Here is a 17935-nt window from a genome sequence, read left to right as displayed (position 1 = left end):
ATTTATAAGCTTCCATTGTCTAATATTGCCTTAACTTGGATCTCTCTAACATTGTAACTAATCCCTTTAAAGGAGATTGTTTTAAAATAAACTCCTTTTCAAGTACCAACATTTATTTATTCATCTAGTTTCTAGATTTTTTTATCCAGCTTTTATTATTTTATATTAACTCAAGGCAATTAACTCACATAATTATTATTTATTAAAAACCTTTATATGACCACCCAACTCATGCACAGTGATTCCAGGCAGCTTACAACAAATTCCACAACATAAAAACCCATCCATCCCTCCCTCCCTCCCTCCCTCCCTCCCTCCCTCCTCTTCCTATTTTCCCATTGTGAGGTGTGAGGTGCTGGACTGAAAAAGCATAGCCGGCTCAAAATCACCCAGCTGGCGTACCACTGGGTCCCTGAAACCAACTTTCAAAAAATTGAATTTATCTATACTATAGATATCTACATAAAACAACTATACAGGAATCTTATTAAGCAAGATCTACTTTCAAGAGGTCTTAGCCCAGCAGATCTCAAGCCCCATGTGATTCCAAGTCCAATCTTATCAAAAGAAAAGACAGCTAATTAGATTCTATAGATTTTGTAGTCAAAAGTGTTTAAGTCTAGAAGCACAAATGACCAAAAGGAAAGAAAGTCTCTCTCTCTCCTTTGACCCCAATATAGGATGTAGGAACTAATCACAAGATTTGATTGAAACCTCAGTTCAGTAATTCAGTCATTATTTAAAATCTTAATACAACTTAGCTTTTGAATCAGAATCTCGATTCAGATATTTGAAGCTTCTGAACTCCTATATTTTTAGTTACAAAATCTACAAAATTTTGGAAGGACAGTAGATATACAGATTTTGGTTGAGTATGATTTATTTTCAAGCTAGTCTAACTTTAATACGAAAGTCAGGAACAGTGATGAGCATTTACTGTCAAAAACAAAATAATATGAACATCAATGATTTTGTAATCAAGCATCCCAGAATCCTGACTTTTCATTGTTTTGCTCATGTTATATTTTGCAACCACATCTACACTTTTGTACAGGTTTGTGCCCCCAGCCACTACTTTAGGAAAAATTAATAACTTCTTTTTTTAGTGCCTAGAAAAATTAAAATGCATAACGTACTAATGCCAAATATGACAAGAAACCTTTAAGAATTACTCCTATAACAAAGCAATTTGCAAAGAGATTAGAACTACATGAAGTTACAATTTGCATAGCCAAGATTTATTATATCAATCAATTCCTAAGGTACAAGAAGATAAATTTGTTACTACTACTTAGCAACTTACATGTGCTATATTTTAATTTAAAAAGTAAACAAAGTACTTTAAACTTACCTGGAGCTAACCCAGGATTTGCAGGATTTCCCATGGAAGGATGAGAGAACAAGGCTTGAGAGAAGGCAGATATATTTGAGTGTGACATATTACCAAGTCGGGAGTTTGATCCTCCTTTAGGAATAAACTCACTTGCAGTGGGATTTGGCGTCTGTTTAAAAATCAGGATATTATATGTTAAATGTGAAGACATATTTGTTTACTAAAAAAATCAGTGGAATTAAAACTCCAAAATCTAATATTTCAAATTTTAGCAGACAATTAAGAATTAATACCAAGGTCCGAAGACTAAAATTACACCAGTGAAGTTAATGTGTACTTTATATGCTATTCCCTTTTATTGTAATTGGCCTCTAAACATAACTTTTCAAAACTGGGCTTGGTTTGTAATATTACATGATGAAGAAGAAAAGGAGAAAAAAAGAAAACATTCAATTAAGGCAGGCATTTTCGATCTAACTGTCTTGAAGTACTCTTTTACCATTAAGAAGTCTGTTGAAATACAGATCTCCATATAACTCTATAATTTAAGATCTGCAAATCTGCAATACACATAGGTCAATTATATTTCAGCAATTGTCAGCTTCATCATTATGCTGATGGTAGCCTATTCATATAAACAGATGGTATTTTAGAGAACTAGACTGTAGAATTATTTCAAAAAGCTTATTTTATTTAATTATTATAATTTGATTTATGGTCAAAGATCAGTTATCAATTACACTTTATACATGATCTAAAAGAAAAAAACAGAGGCACTAAAACTTAAAACAACATAAAATATAAAAGCCTAAAAATAACAGAACATACCAATAAATATATATAAATTAAATAACGAAGAAGCAATTATATTCACCCTACATCATTTGCTGTAAATGCCAGTTTGAATCTTGATGATGTTATATAATTCAGTACCAAATGCTGGACAAATTAGAATAGCTCAACAAAACATTGGATAGCATGTTCAGAATGCAGTTATGAATTTCTTGGCTAAAATACTTTATTTAATAATACAACTATTATCATACTTAAAAAGATAAAATGAATTATAATCATATTTAAGTGTATTAACATATAGCAGAATACTAAATATTTATCTTTTTTTCCTTTTTTATCTAGGTTCAATAAATGAGATTTCCTCCGCCTTTTTTGAAAAAAAATAATTGTGCATTTCAGGCTATTATCTAATTATAACAAAACCTCAATATTTGGACCCTTCACTCAGCAGACTTCAGATGCAATGGACAAAATTTATTTTGGACTTTGCCTACAAAGAAAAGTATAATGTCTACTAATTTTAAACCAATGTTAACAAATCGTTATTTTTTTTTCAATTTTGTTACTTTATATCACTTGTATAATAACCTAATTTTGCAAATGACATAAATTTGCACAAATTATGTAAAAGCCTCATCTACGAAATAATGAAAATGAAATCAAACCAAACGTATGTAAAAAAAATTCAAGTGGAAGTGACATAAATTACGTAAAGAATGTAAATTTGGATTTGATACTCTTTCCTCCCCAAATGGAGCATTAAATGTAGATTTTCCTGTAAGATTTAAGACATTTTAATTTATTGTATATTACTAAACCACTCCTGTTTGTCTATTTGTAACATTCAACTGGGCCAAATTGTGCATCATAGGACAACAATTTTTGAATCAATGTACCTCAAATGAGCTAACTTGAAGAATGTGTCAAAAATCTGGAACCCATTACTCCCATAGGATTGGCAATGTTGTTTCACTGCTGCCATATTGCCATAGTCAGTGATCATCATTTCCACTTCACCTTGCCAGCTTTCTCCCAGGAAAGTCAATGGGGAAGCCAGCAGGGAGCCAGAAGTCACACCTGCTCCCACTACATTATTGCCCATCCCTGCTCATTCTATTTCTCAGCTTAGGTCAGAGGTCTGCAACCTTAAACACTCAAAGAGCTATTTGGACCCGTTTCCCACAGAAAAGAAAACACCAGGAGCCACAAAACCCTTCCCATGCCTGACTATTTCCTGAGTGGCCACAAAACTAGCATATGTAGTTGAATTAAACGTTCTGTTTTCTTCTGAAATGTTTCTTTTATTGGATTTATCCATGGTTGGTCTACCAGGCGTTGAAAAGCTCAATAAATTGCATGCCGGCGGGTGTCGCACATTGGCGGTTGTGACGCATATTTTGAATGACAGGGAGCTGCAGCAGAGGGGTGAAAGAGCCACATATGGCTCCAGATCCACAGGTTGCTGACCCCTGGTTTAGGTAAAGAAATAGGTCTGATGAACCAACAGGTCAAGGGTTGTCTAATTATTATTACTATTAAAAACTGTAGTTATCTTCACGTCAAATAAAACCAAGGAAACTTAAATAACAAAATAGCCAAAAAGCTACCACACTGCTGAGAAGTAACACAATTTAATAAAGTGCAGAAAAAGTCACAATAATGGAGGCCTTTGAGATGAGGAGTGTGAAGCACTGTGATAGTCTGAAATCTTGTGATACTGCAACTGCATACATGAATTTGTGCGAGGCCCTTATGAATAAAGCTAATAATTTCATTGAAGATAGGGATGGGCAAGAAATAAATAGGATACCTTTCAAAAGATATATAGATTTGATCATAATTACCCTAGGGTTATTTTCATCAACACTACCCTTAAATGTCTTTAGCTGTTCTCTTCCTACCCAATAAAGTTGTCCTCAATTTGAAAACCTATACATTTAAAATAATGGATAAATGTGGTGAAGTTCTTTAATTAACATGTACACCTGTTCAGACATTTTTAAGATCATAGTTATACTCGCCTGAAGTCACTAACCAATAATAAACTATCTGCCTTCCAAAGTATCCCAACTTTATTTATCTCTCAAAACTCATTTTTAGGCTTTGCTCCCTTTTTTCTATAACCAAACCTAACTCAAAATGCAATGTGTTTTCACAGTACTATGACTTAAGAGCTGACTGAGTAAAAACCAAAAAAAAAAAAAAAATCACTCCCACCAGAGTTCCTGTCTGTTAAATACAAATTAATATCTGTCTACTTTTCTTAATAATGTTTAGAAAAATCTTGTCAGATCTGAAATGTTATAGCATTTTATTGTGCCATACTCTACAAGACACAGTATTTATTGCACAGTATTTACTGCACACCAGAACAACTAGACACAAGAACAGTTTTTTTCCCGAAGGCCCTCACTCTGCTAAACAAATAATTCCCTCAACACTGTCAAACTATTTGCTAAATCTGCACTACTACTAATCTTCTCATCGTTCCCGTCACCAATCTCTTTCCACTTATGACTGCATGACTGTAACTTTGTTGCCGGCAATCCTTATATTGAACCAATTATATTGAACCAATATATTGATATATTGATCATCATTTGTGTTGTAAATGAACAATGATGAACGTATCTTTTCATTTATGTACACTGAGAGCATATGCACCAAGACAAATTCCTTGTGTGTCCAATCACACTTGGCCAATAAAAATTCTATTCTATTCTATTCTATTCTATTCTAGTCTAGTCTAGTCTAGTCTAGTCTAGTCTAGTCTAGTCTAGTCTAGTCTATTCTATTGCAACAGTTATTACAACCACTTCTTGAGCATTACAGAGTCACTTTATCAGTGAGATGGGCAGCATATAATTTGAATTAATTAGTTAATTAATTAAACTTTTACAAGACTAATAGTTTACTCTGTATCTTTATATGTATCATTCACCTTTGTAGGTATGTTGGCTTTGTGTCTTTTCCTAAATAAACACAGCATTTTTACAAAAAAATTATCCAAATACAATATTTTTCATCCCTAACATTTTGACACAACAAGATGACACAATATATTTTCCCTATCAAGAAACTGGAAACCATCATATTTAGTTTTAATGAAGTATCATGACACAAGCAATTGTTATTTTCAAATACGACAAATCTTGGAAACAATTGCTAATCTTGAACAAAAATGTGAAAAATAAAAGGGTAAATGGATAAAAATCTACCTTTTAATATGCAGTAATGAAAACAGCTCAAATATGAAACATGGAAAATATGATAAAATAAGATAGCAACAAACAAACGTAATCAAGACCCAACTTACATCTCATTTATAAAACTTTCCTGACTTTATGAACAAAATATTAAGCATAATATAGTCCTGAACAGAATATATTAAGAGAAGGCAGATTGATTAAAGTTATTCACATAGTGATTTACATCTCATTTTCCAGAATAGTTAAGGCACAAGTATATTGTAATAACAAAAAAAGAGCTTTTTCATAACATAACATAACAACAGAGTTGGAAGGGACCTTGGAGGCCTTCTAGTCCAACCCCCTGCCTAGGCAGGAACCCTACACCATCTCAGTCAGATGGTTATCCAACATTTTCTTAAAAATTTCCAGTGTTGTAGCATTCACAACTTCTGCAGGCAAGTCGTTCCACTTATTAAGTGTTCTAACTGTCAGGAAATTTCTCCTTAGTTCTAAGTTGCTTCTTTCTTTGATCAGTTTCCACCCATTGCTTCTTGTTCTACCCTCAGGTGCTTTGGAGAACAGCCCGACTCCCTCTTCTTTGTGGCAACCCCTGAGATATTGGAACACAGCTATCATGTCTCCCCTAGTCCTTCTTTTTATTAAACTAGACATACCCAGTTCCTGCAACCGTTCTTCATATGTTTTAGCCTCCAGTCCTCTAATCATATTTGTTGCTCTGCACTCTTTCTAGAGTCTCAACATCTTTTTTACATCGTGGAGACCAAAACTGGATGTAATATTTCAAGTGTGGCCTTACCAAGGCATTATAAAGTGGCACTAACACTTCACGTGATCTTGATTTTATCCCTCTGTTTATGCAGCCCAGAACTGTGTTGGCTTTTTTAGCAGCTGCTGCACACTGCTGGCTCATATCTAAATGGTTATCCACTAGGACTCCAAGATCCCTCTCACAGGTACTACTATTGAGCAAGGTACCACATATACGGTACTGGTGCATTTTGGTTTTTTTGCCTAAATGTAGAATCTTACTTTTTTCACTGTTGAATTTCATTTTGTTAGATAGCGCCCAATGTTCAAGTTTGTCAAGATCTTTCTGTAATTTGAGCCTATCTTCTGGAGTGTTGGCTATTCCTGCCAGCTTGGTGTCATCTGCAAATTTGATGAGTTCCCCATCTATCCCCTCGTCCAAGTCATTGATGAAGATGTTGAAGAGTACTGGGCCTAAAACAGAGCCTTGGGGTACTCCACTGCATACTTCCCTCCATTTTCATTTCATTTTTCATTTATTTGATTTTTATACCGCCCTTCTCCCGAAGGACTCAGGGCGGTGTACAGGCAAATAAAAACAAACAAGACACTATATATAAAATGTAAAATTAAAAAACTTATTATAATTTGCCTAAAAATTTAAAAATATATAAAAACTAAAACCCCGTTTAAAATTAATAATAACTATAAAATCCATAAAAGTTAACCCAGCCCCGCGCAAATAAAAAGATGTGTCTTCAGTTCGCGGCGAAAGGTCCGAAGGTCAGGTATTTGGCGTAAACCTGGGGGAAGTTCGTTCCAGAGTGTGGGAGCCCCCACAGAGAAGGACCTTCCCCTGGGGGCCGCCAGCCAACATTGCTTGGCGGACGGCACCCTGAGAAGTCCCTCTCTGTGAGAGCGTACGGGTCGGTGGGAGGCATATGGTAACAGTAGGCGGTCCCGTAAGTACCCAGGCCCTAAGCCATGGAGCGCTTTAAAGGTCATAACCAAAACCTTAAAGTGCACCCGAAAAGCCACAGGGAGCCAGTGCAGTCTGCGCAGGAGAGGTGTTACATGGGAGGTACGCGACACTCCCTCTATCACCCGCGCAGCTGCATTCTGGACTAGTGAAGCCTTTGAGTGCACCTCAAGGGGAGCCCCATGTAGAGAGCATTACAATAATCCAAGCGAGAGGTAACGAGTGTGTGAGTGACTCGAACTACATGTGGATGTAGTTCCGTTGAGGACTACACGTTGAGTGCGGTTGGTCAGCCAGTTACGAATCCATCTGGTGGTGGTGCTGTCTAACCCACATTTTTCTACTTTATCTAGTAGTAGGTTATGGTCTACTTTATCAAATGCTTTACTGAAGTCCAAGTAAATTATATCAACAGCATTCCTCTGGTCTACTAATTTTGTCATTTTGTCAAAGAATGCGATAAGATTAGTCTGGCATGATCTGTTTTTGACAAACCCATGTTGGCTTTTGGTTATTACTTTGTTTGCTTCTAGGTGTTTGGTGATTCGTTGCTTGATTATCTTTTCTAGAATCTTCCCCGGTATTGAGGTCAGGCTGATAGGTCTGTAGTTTCCTGGGTCTGTTTTTTTTCCTTTTTTGAAGATGGGAACTACATCAGCTCTTTTCCAGTCCTCTGGCAGCTCCCTGTGCTCCAGGATCTTTGAAAGATATAGTTCAGTGGTTCTGAGATCCGTCTGCCAGTTCCTTCAGAACCTTGGGTGTAATCCATCCGGTCCTGGTGATTTGAACTCGTCTAGGGTAGACAGGTGTTCACTTACCATTTTCTTCCCTATTTTAACTTGTGTTTCTAATCTGTTTTTGTAGTGCTGTTTTGATAGGTTGGATTGTTTTTCCTTTTATGTAAAGACAGATGCAAAAAATGCGTTAAGTAGATCTGCTTTCTCTCTGTTGCTTGTCATCTTCTTGCCACTTTCTCCCAGCAATGGGCCAATCGTTTTCTTGACTTTTTTCTTGTTTTTAACATGTTGGAAGAAGCTTTTTTGGTTATTGTTTACTTTTGTCGCTAGCCTTTGTTCATTGTGAGCCTTAGCTTTCCTCACTTCATCTTTACAGGCTCGGGCTATTTGCTGATATTCTGCCTTAGTTATTTGTCCCTCTTTCCACTTTTTATACGTGTCCTTTTTGTCTTTCAATTTGTCAGATAGTTCTTTATGCATCCATGCTGGTTTCTTTTGAGATCTATTATTTTTCTTCTTCATTGGTATTGTGCTAGACTGCGCTTTTATAATCTCACTTTTCAAAATTTCCCAAGCTTCTTGAGTTGTTTTCCCTCTGAGGATTCTCATCCATTGAATCCTTCTCAAGCTCTCTCTAAGTTTATTGAAATTAGCTCTCTTAAAGTCCAAGACTCTAGTTTGACTTTGTTCTACTACTTGTATTTGCTTAATGTCGAATTCCAATACTGTGTGGTCACTTGCCCTCAAGGTTCCTGTAGCTTCAACACCTTCTCTCATTTCATCTCTGTTAGTGAGAATTAAGTCCAATATGGCTGATCCCCTTGTTGTCTTCTCTATTTTTTGGGAAACAAAGTTGTCTGCTAGGTTTGTTAGGAACCTGTTGGATCTTCCACTTGGTGCAGAGTTTGTTTCCCAGTTGATGTCAGGGTAGTTAAAATCCCCCATTACTACTGTGATGTGCTTCCTACATACCTTAGTTAGCTGACTAGCAAAAAGTTCATCTACTTCCTCTGTTTGGTTGGGTGGCCTATAGTATAGACCTATGGCAATATCGTTTTTCACCCCTTTTATATTGACCCAAATACATTCAAGATGATTTTCATCATTGTTGTGCTCTATTTCTGTAGAGATGTAGTTATTTCTTATATATAGTGCAACTCCACCTCCTCTTTTATTTGGTCTATTTCTTTTAAATAATTTATATCCCTCTAGCTGTATGTTCCATTTGTCAGTTTCATCCCACCAAGTTTCCGTAATGGCAACAATATCATATCTGCCCTCATTTACTTGAATTTCTAATTCACCCTGTTTATTCCTCATACTCTGTGCATTGGTGTATAGACATTTGAGTCCATTTGGATTGACCTTGTGTTTACTGTCTATATAACCTGTGTTGACTGCCCCTACTTTCTTGCCACCTGTTGGTTTAGTGCACATGGTATGGCACTCACTGTTAAATGCTTGGTTTTGCTTGATAGCAGGGCTGTTAGTCTTACCCATACAGACATCTATGTTACATGCACTTATAACTCTTTTAGTTTTCGATTGCTTTAGTTTTCATCTTTTGCTTTTCTTATGACTCTCAGAACTGTACTTTTGTTTCTTTATATATTAAATTAGGTGCAGTTTACTTGCCACCCTTTTCTACCATATAAAGAAATCAAAAAGATCATAATAATTGAATAGCATACTTTCATAAAAATGGGAAGAAGAGAGACAGGCTTATTTTCCAATGCCATAAGCTTTCAATCTTTCAATAATATGCACTGTAGACCTTAGTCTTTAATAAACTTACACTGCAGGCCCATTAGACACTGGTTGCTCTGACATCTGTAGTTATGAAAATCTTGGAAAGGTTAGTGCTGGCCCACCTGAAAATCAGCACAGATCCACTGCTAGACACCTTGCAGTTTGCCTACTGTGCAAATAGACTGGTAGATGATGCTGTTGTTATGGCACTGTACTACATCTTACAACATCTTGAACCCCAAAAGACCTATGCAAAGGTCCTGTTTGTAGACTTCAGCTTGGCATCCAGAAATTCTTCACTCTAAACTGACTCAGCTATGTCTATCCACACTTGTAGGTGGATTATAAAATTTCTGACAGATAGAAAGCAGCAAATGAAGCTAGATAAAATCAGATTGAATACCCGTTCATTTAGCACAGGGTCCCACCAGGACTGTATGCTCTCTCCATTACTCTTTTCCATCTATCCCAATGACTGCATATAAGGATTCCTCTGTTAAAGTAGTGAAGTTTGCAGGTGATACAACAGTCATTGGTCTCATTTGAGACAGTGATGAGTTTGCATCATTCAAAATGGAAGGTTGAACAACAATTGCCCTTGTACTGCAGGCGGAACAACCTAGAGCTGAACACACTTAAAACTGTAGAGTTGAAAGTAGATTTTAGAAGGAGCCCTCCTATTCTAGTACCTCTTACTGTATTAGACAATACAGTACCAATAGTAGAGATCGTCAAATTTCTGGATTCTATAATAATCCAGGATTTGAAATGGACACCTAACATTAGAACCATAATTAAAAAGGCACAACAAAGAATGTTCTTCCTGTATCAATTCAGAAAGTTCAGACTGCCCAAGGAGTTGTTGATACAGTTCTACAGAGAAATTGTTGAGTCTGTCATTTATATTTCTATAACTATGTCTTGGTTTGGTACAGCAAATGAACAGGACACGTATAGACTTTAATGTATAGTTGTTAACTGCAGAAAAAAACCAATTGCAACCAGCCTGCCTTCCGTTAAGGACCTATATACTACACGAGCCAGAAAGAGGGCTGAGAAAATATCTACATATCCCTCACATCATGGGCATAAACTGTTTCAACTCCTCCCCTCAGGACGCCATTATAGCACATTGCATGCCAACACAACTAAACGCGGAGACAGTTTTTTTTCTTCATGCCATCATTCCGCTGATTACCTAATTACCACAGTACTGTCTTCTGTCTGTGTCTATTTACCCATGTAGTAAGGTTGTTTTACTATTATCCTTCTCATCTTTTCTACTACATTTTCCTATTGGTATCCTATGATTATAATACTTTGTTGTTTGTATGTACACTGAGAGCTTATACACAGGAGAAAAACTCCTTGTGTGTCCAGTGACACTTGGCCAATAAAGCATTCTTAAATATTCTAAACTTGCAGAGGGGAAGATTATACACATCCAGTCACAAACATCCTTCCTTAAAATGCCTCTAGATGTGTAAAATTAGCATGCCTTTGTGTAACATTAAAATTCATCTGGCTAACTGAAACACATTCTTTTTCTTTCACATAAATCAAACCCCCTTCCTCTGCTGGTATGCTTGCCTCCTCCTCATGTCCATTGTTATCCCCATCTGCAATACTAACTAACCAGTGACTAATATTTGCATGCTATATATTTTTGTTATTCAGGCAAAACCTATTCCTCCTTTGCATATTACAGATTTTATTTTACAGTACAGCACATTAATCCTACTACTTCCTTAAACAGCATTTAATTATAGACAAAATATAAGAACAGAATTTTTCTCTTCATATAGACTTTTGAATTCTCCTTTTTCATATGGAATACTATAACAATAGTAAGTATACATGATTCTTTGAGTGGAAAAAAAGGGAGTCTTGAAGGAATCTGGATTATTTATTATGCCCTTATGCAAACAGAAGCCGGATTTTAGAATTTTTAAAAAATTTGCAACTATTTTACATTGTTTCTGCTATTATATTAAAATTATATTCAATAATTTTACCATTGAAACTATCAAACCAGTTTGAACTATAACGAAATACCTCAGTTGATCAATAAGCTAATTCTTAATAATAATATAATAATTACATCGGTTATCAATTGATTAATTTCTTTAAACATTGTTCTCTCTCTTTCAAATTGTATTGACAGAAAGAGAAAATAACAATGTTTAAAAGAAAAAGACTGTGGGCTTTTTTTTTTTTAATTCCTCTGGTCCAGAAACCAAGGGCACTATTTTAGCAAACCATTTAAATATTTGTTAAGGGAAAAATCAGGGGGTAACCTGGCTCTTTTCAAATAATTTCATGTCCTCTAACAAGCATGTGTAGTGGATGAAATTTGTTGAAATTGTAACCTGAAACTCATAAAGGGCAGTTTCACATAAGAACAGCTATCCATTAGTGAGATTCCCCAAGTCATGTTGGACCAGTTACCTCCCTTCAACTTGATATATCTCACTGGGCTATTATTGAGGGGAGGGTGTGCCACTCTGAGCTATGTATATAGCCTTTTGAGCGTCTTCTGCAAAGGTGAGAAACAGAAATGTTAACATTTAATTTCTCTAAAACAAATACATCACAGTTTGGCTATTGTATTTTTCCACATTCTATTAAGCAATGAATGAAAGAGTATTATTATACTGAAATACAACATTGCAAGCCCACATCCATGTATAAAAAAGATAACTTGACTCCCTGACAGGAAAAAAAGGATAACCTTCTGTGGGCTAAATGTCTATGGAGATTCTCAATCATCCTAGTCATGATTGTTCTAAAGGTACTTTTTCCAAAAGGGAACTGAACTTTTTTTTTTCTTTGAAAATGTTTGCTCCTCATCCAATAAGCTTCTTCAGTTCTCTGGAAGAAAAGCAAAAAAAAAAATTTAAAGAAAAAACCAAGAAAGTCCAGCTGCCTTTTGGAAAAAACACATTTGGGGATGCAGTGGGCTGATTTTTTCCCTGTACAATCATTTGAAGTCTTAGAGCAACTCGTCCTTGCACATGCAGAACAGATTCTATGAACTGAGAACTGTATCAGAAAAGTAAGAAATGTGGTAAGACAAATAGAAAGCCATTTTTGCTTACTGAATAACAAAGTTATAGACCAGTTAACATTTACAAACCAAAACCATCCAGCATTATCTACTGAATACAGGCTTAACTTCTCGAACTGAAAAGAGAGTGTATATAGGTCAAATCATTAAGGAACAACAACAAAATTTATCACACCCTCATTAAGCAACAGTCCATATTAAAGTTTCCTCTTGAACTATAAAAAAAGCTGCAAGATCTATCCAAAACCAAAGTACAATTTTGCCTTCCCCTGAGTGATAAATAAGTTAATGGTGATATTGTTATGTGCTATAACAATAGAACATATATGACATGTGCTATTGTTATATTATTGTTCTTATATGGTGAACAATATAATATATTGTTATATTATAAAATATATGACAAATAGTTTGCATCTTCCAAAGCTAAGGCTATGAAATGTTCTAGATTCAAGAGGACAAATCTACCAACTCATCTGAAGAAATTATTACAGTGAAAATAATTCAGAGTAATTTATTTAGTCACTGAGTTCTCAACTATTCTGACATTCTGCTATTCCACCTCTTCTGTTTGAAGCAAATATTGAAATATCAAATTGAAACTAAGATTCTTAAGGTCTTTCCAAATCCCTCAAAAATCTCTCTCTTTTTAAGATGCAAAATAATATAACTGCTTTTCTGAAACATTAACTTCTCCAGTACATTAGTAGTACTTCTCTAGGCACAAAATGCAACCTTTTGCAATTGTAATTGCTACATAAAATAATACTAAAAAAGTAATGCAGACTACTATCATTGAACTTCTAATTTACATACTAATTTTGTACAATGCTGTATTCATAGTTTGTGTTTTTACATTAGTGGCAAATTCATACTTTTTTTGTTCTGCTGCACTGAGACTTATATACCACTTCACAGTGCTTTACAGCCCTCTCCAAGCAGTTTACAGAGTCAGCATTTCCCCCAACAATCTGGGTCCTCATTTTACTGACCTTGGAGGGATGGAAGGCTGAGTCAACCTTGAGCTGGTCAGAATCGAACTCCTGAAGTGAGGGGTAAGTTAGCCTGCAGTACTGCATTCTAACCACTTCACCACCCTGATTCTTATGATTCTGCTTCTGCAGCAGCAGAATACCTATCTAGACTCTCATGCATTAACTTACAAGTATATTATTATACATTTTGTTGCTTTTACCTCAGGAAGACTATGATCTGGAAAGGCTACTAAGAGCAGAACATCTCAAAGATTTTTTTTCTTTTATTAGCACTATTATTAGTGCAGTAAAAGTTACTGAAAGCAAAGCAGACATGAAAATCCAACTAGCCCAGGAACTAAACATTTTAGAGAAATCATACCAGTCCTGAATAGGTGAGTTTTGCACATCCCTATAAATCTATTATACTAAGACAAAACTGAAACAGAATATTAAATTTGAAGAGTATTTGTTTCTCTATACTTGTTATTGTGATATTGGCATTTTGCATGATTTCTCTTTTCTAAAGGCTTGATTTAAAAAAAAAATATTTTAGAGTATTATAACTTATTAACCATTGTATTAGTAGTTATGAAGGAGGTAATCTGTATAATTTACTGAGTTCTATTATAGTTTAGCTACTAATGATTGGAGACAGCAAAGAAACAAAGGGTGTCAATGAATAACCTATACCATGTTACACCTACCAGGGATTCTGGCTTCTCCTCACTATAAGCCAGACAAGGACATCTAAAATAAACAGTATATTAACATTGTTTTATTAACATTTTTTCTAAATTATTTTCACTAGAATATCCTCTATTTTTTAAAAAAATAGCATGTGACTACTATGAGTTTTTAAATTATACTATTCTTACCATTCAAACTAAGAGACATTAGCTGAGACATTAACTCATTCGTATTTATTCGTTTATATGTGAAGGCTTTGATCAAATTTCAATCCTACTGCATGTACCTGACTTCAGCATCTTTCAAAAATAAAAGAATACCCCAAATTAATTAAAGTGACTAGGAAAAAGTAATTTTACCTGTAAATTGTTTTCTGTGACTCTGTTCCACCAAACCATATTGATGGGTACTCCTGTTTTACACCTGTCAGCCAAGCAGCCAATAGTGTTCTTTGATTTCCGTGCCTTTGATCCCACCGGAACTATCCTCTCTTCCAGCATCCCCAGTCGATACTTTCTTGGCTATGGAAAAGAAGGAAAAAAACCAGGGCACTCCCAGTATCCCTTAGATAGATATCTTTGGTTTGATTGGTGGAATAGGAAACAATTTGCAAGTAAAATTTCTAAGATGGTTTGCTTCCATATTAACTGCTATGACTTATAAAAGAAAGATCACAGGGCAAGTATAAGCAAAAACTGAACAACCTGTGGCATAATCCAATATATATCTACTCAACGTAAGATTTATTGAATTCCAAGCAAATATATTCAGGATGTATCATTTGCAAGGCCTAATTCAAAGAAGTGGAGCTTCCTTTTCATAATATTCTTACAAAATAAAATATCATTATTAGCAACCCTACATGCTTTGCTTTTCACAGTCTTTTAACCAGGATAATGAATTTTTAAAAAATTATGAAATCCTGAAAGTTCCAGAATTGAAAATAGGCATTCAAATAAATAGGCATTCAAATAAAACAACTTTACATTCTGTAACGATTTAAAGACATTTGAAATTTGAAAGTCCATGGATAAACTTTTTTTAAAAGTACAGAATTGTCCATTTTGCAAGTGTAGCTTTCAATCAATTCTAAAATTCACACGATATCTTATTACATTGATTTCTGCTAGCAGATAACATTCTGGTAACTAATAAACTAATCTAAAAGTGTCAATCATAAAATCATCATACTTCTAAAAAAATTAGCCAGGATTAATAAAGCTTGAATTTTCAATTTCAATTTCAACTGTAATATTCAGTTAGTCAATTCTAATCCTAAACCATATAAACATTATTTTACAAAAAAGTAGGGATAATCCAACAAAAAGAATAAAGAGTAAAAAATATATTTATAGCATACCTTTCTTTAGAACCAAATCTAGATGTTTGTGCAATAAAATGCAGGTCTTCTGTCGAGTAATGCTAAGGCTTACACAGCATATAGTAACATAAAAGTAATTGAAGATTAAATCATGGAGAGCCTAGTCTAAATGAAAAGAAATTGCAAAATGGCATAATACAAAGGGCTAGATGTAGTTTCATGGTACCTCCTTAATCTTAATTCTGGCTCTCTATAATGTAATAGCATAAATTGCTAGAACATATTGCTAGAATAGAAATCAAAAGAAATCATCAAACTAAAATCAACTGAATGTAAAAATACTAGAGAAGGACTGATACAAAGATTCCACCGCTACTAATAAAATAAAAAATAATGGTTTATTAGTTTATTGTATTAGTTTGAAAAGAGATTCAGGTCCACTCCCTTCTTAACAGACAAGTGTGAGATCTCAAACAATTCTGTTGCACAAATAAACTCAATTAATGAAGTTACCGAGATTCTAAATCCTTAGTACAAGGAAAAATAGCTTGAATTAAAAAATAAATAAATAAACTGTGAACTTCAAACTGTCTATATTACCCATTCATATAATACCCACAAACATTTATCGCACCAGAGAAATTCCGTATTCATCTAAGCAAGGACCCAGGTGCTTTTTGATCATTCCTCGCTCATTGATGTAACTTCAGAGAGACTACTCATATTTGAAATACAGACAAGCCCTAAATAAATGATGCTTCATTTTCTTTAAGATTCTTCTGGATAGGAAAAAGACCAGGAGCAACTTCAGTTTATCCACTTCTTTATTGGCTTTACTCAGTAAAGCTGTATACATCCATCCTATGGTTATTTAGAAAAAATAAATAAACTGTGAACTTCAAACTGTCTATATTACCCATTCATATAATACCCACAAACATTTATCGCACCAGAGAAATTCCGTATTCATCTAAGCAAGGACCCAGGTGCTTTTTGATCATTCCTCGCTCATTGATGTAACTTCAGAGAGACTACTCATATTTGAAATACAGACAAGCCCTAAATAAATGATGCTTCATTTTCTTTAAGATTCTTCTGGATAGGAAAAAGACCAGGAGCAACTTCAGTTTATCCACTTCTTTATCGGCTTTACTCAGTAAAGCTGTATACATCCATCCTATGGTTATTTAGAAAAAATAAATATTGTGGGGTTCAAATTCATTCACGCATAAAACAAAGGGATTAAAGCCCAAAGGTTTTTTCTCTAAAAACCCTTCCATTATTGTATATCCGTCCATGTAGATGCACACAGACTCATATACACAAAATGCCTCCAAACATATTAATGCATAATGCAGTATATCAGATCCTATATGTATTTATTAAATTTGTCTCTGCTATAGCCTTGCAGTCAGTACTGCACTCTGATTATAACAAAAGGGATACCATGGCTTTTGTGAATCCAAATGTACAATTTTTAACAGCTAATAATTGGAAAATATGTCAAGAATGCATGAATAATTCATGATAAAGAATAAAAGTGGAAGATTTCCAGTTCTCAAAATAAAGAATGGCGAAATACAAAGCATCTTTCTATTTTGTACCCCATAACAGTGCATGTTCTATGATTTAAGTAATGATAATTATTTACTTACATCATCCCTATACATTATATATGGCAAAATTTAGTCTTATATTAAAAACTATGAATATATTAAAGAGTACTTAGCAATTCCATATTAATCTTATTACAGAAGTTAAGCATGTTGGGTCATTCTAGGCACAAAAGTTAGTTTAATTCTGATATCACAGACTTCATTTTAGAATATTAGGAAGAATTTCAGAAAAGTTATCACCATAGTATTTATTGATATTGGCTTCTTAATCAACATCTGATACTGGACAGTGAGCAACAAGTTTTTTTTAAAAAAAATCTAACAAAAATTAAAACACCTTGTGTATGAGCAATACTCATACTCACATTATCATTAGATTATATTTAAGACTTGCGAAGTAAATATGTAATAATTTCAACTGAAAGAAAAGAGTTTAAATCTGACTGTTCATTAAAATAGGCATAGATTGTCCCTAACTTAAAGAATAAAAAATTACCATATATATGATATAAAATTTCACTTTATTTTATTAATTTGTGAGCACGTGAATAAGGTTCAAGTATAAAACTTTGGATTATGTGTAAAATTCAATTCAACTGCAACAATTTATATCACAATGCATTAAATTTATATCACAATGCATTAAAGCATATCAACGATAGCATCGGATTTAAAGGATATGCATTTTAAGTTAAGCTTTCCTATATGTAGAAGT

General features: G+C 34.4%; 1 protein-coding gene across 4 annotated transcripts in view; it reads right to left on the bottom strand.

Annotated features, from left to right (window-relative positions):
• PAN3 (poly(A) specific ribonuclease subunit PAN3) overlaps window positions 1-17935 on the bottom strand; it is a 74477-nt gene that overhangs the window by 27209 nt on the left and 29333 nt on the right. For 3 of the 4 annotated variants that reach the window (XM_058186377.1, XM_058186376.1, XM_058186379.1), the window contains exons 5-6: window positions 14643-14804; window positions 1352-1502 (exon numbers count right to left, since the gene is read on the bottom strand). In XM_058186377.1, coding sequence (XP_058042360.1) covers window positions 1352-1502; window positions 14643-14804 — 313 coding nt within the window. The remainder of the gene's footprint in view (window positions 1-1351; window positions 1503-14642; window positions 14805-17935) is intronic. The other variant, XM_058186378.1, reaches the window with a different exon arrangement.

Source organism: Ahaetulla prasina, chromosome 5, assembly GCF_028640845.1.
Source record: "Ahaetulla prasina isolate Xishuangbanna chromosome 5, ASM2864084v1, whole genome shotgun sequence".
NCBI classification, from domain to species: Eukaryota; Metazoa; Chordata; class Lepidosauria; order Squamata; family Colubridae; genus Ahaetulla; species Ahaetulla prasina.
Note: the sequence above shows the minus strand (reverse complement) of the source record. Positions and strands in the feature narration are given on the sequence as shown.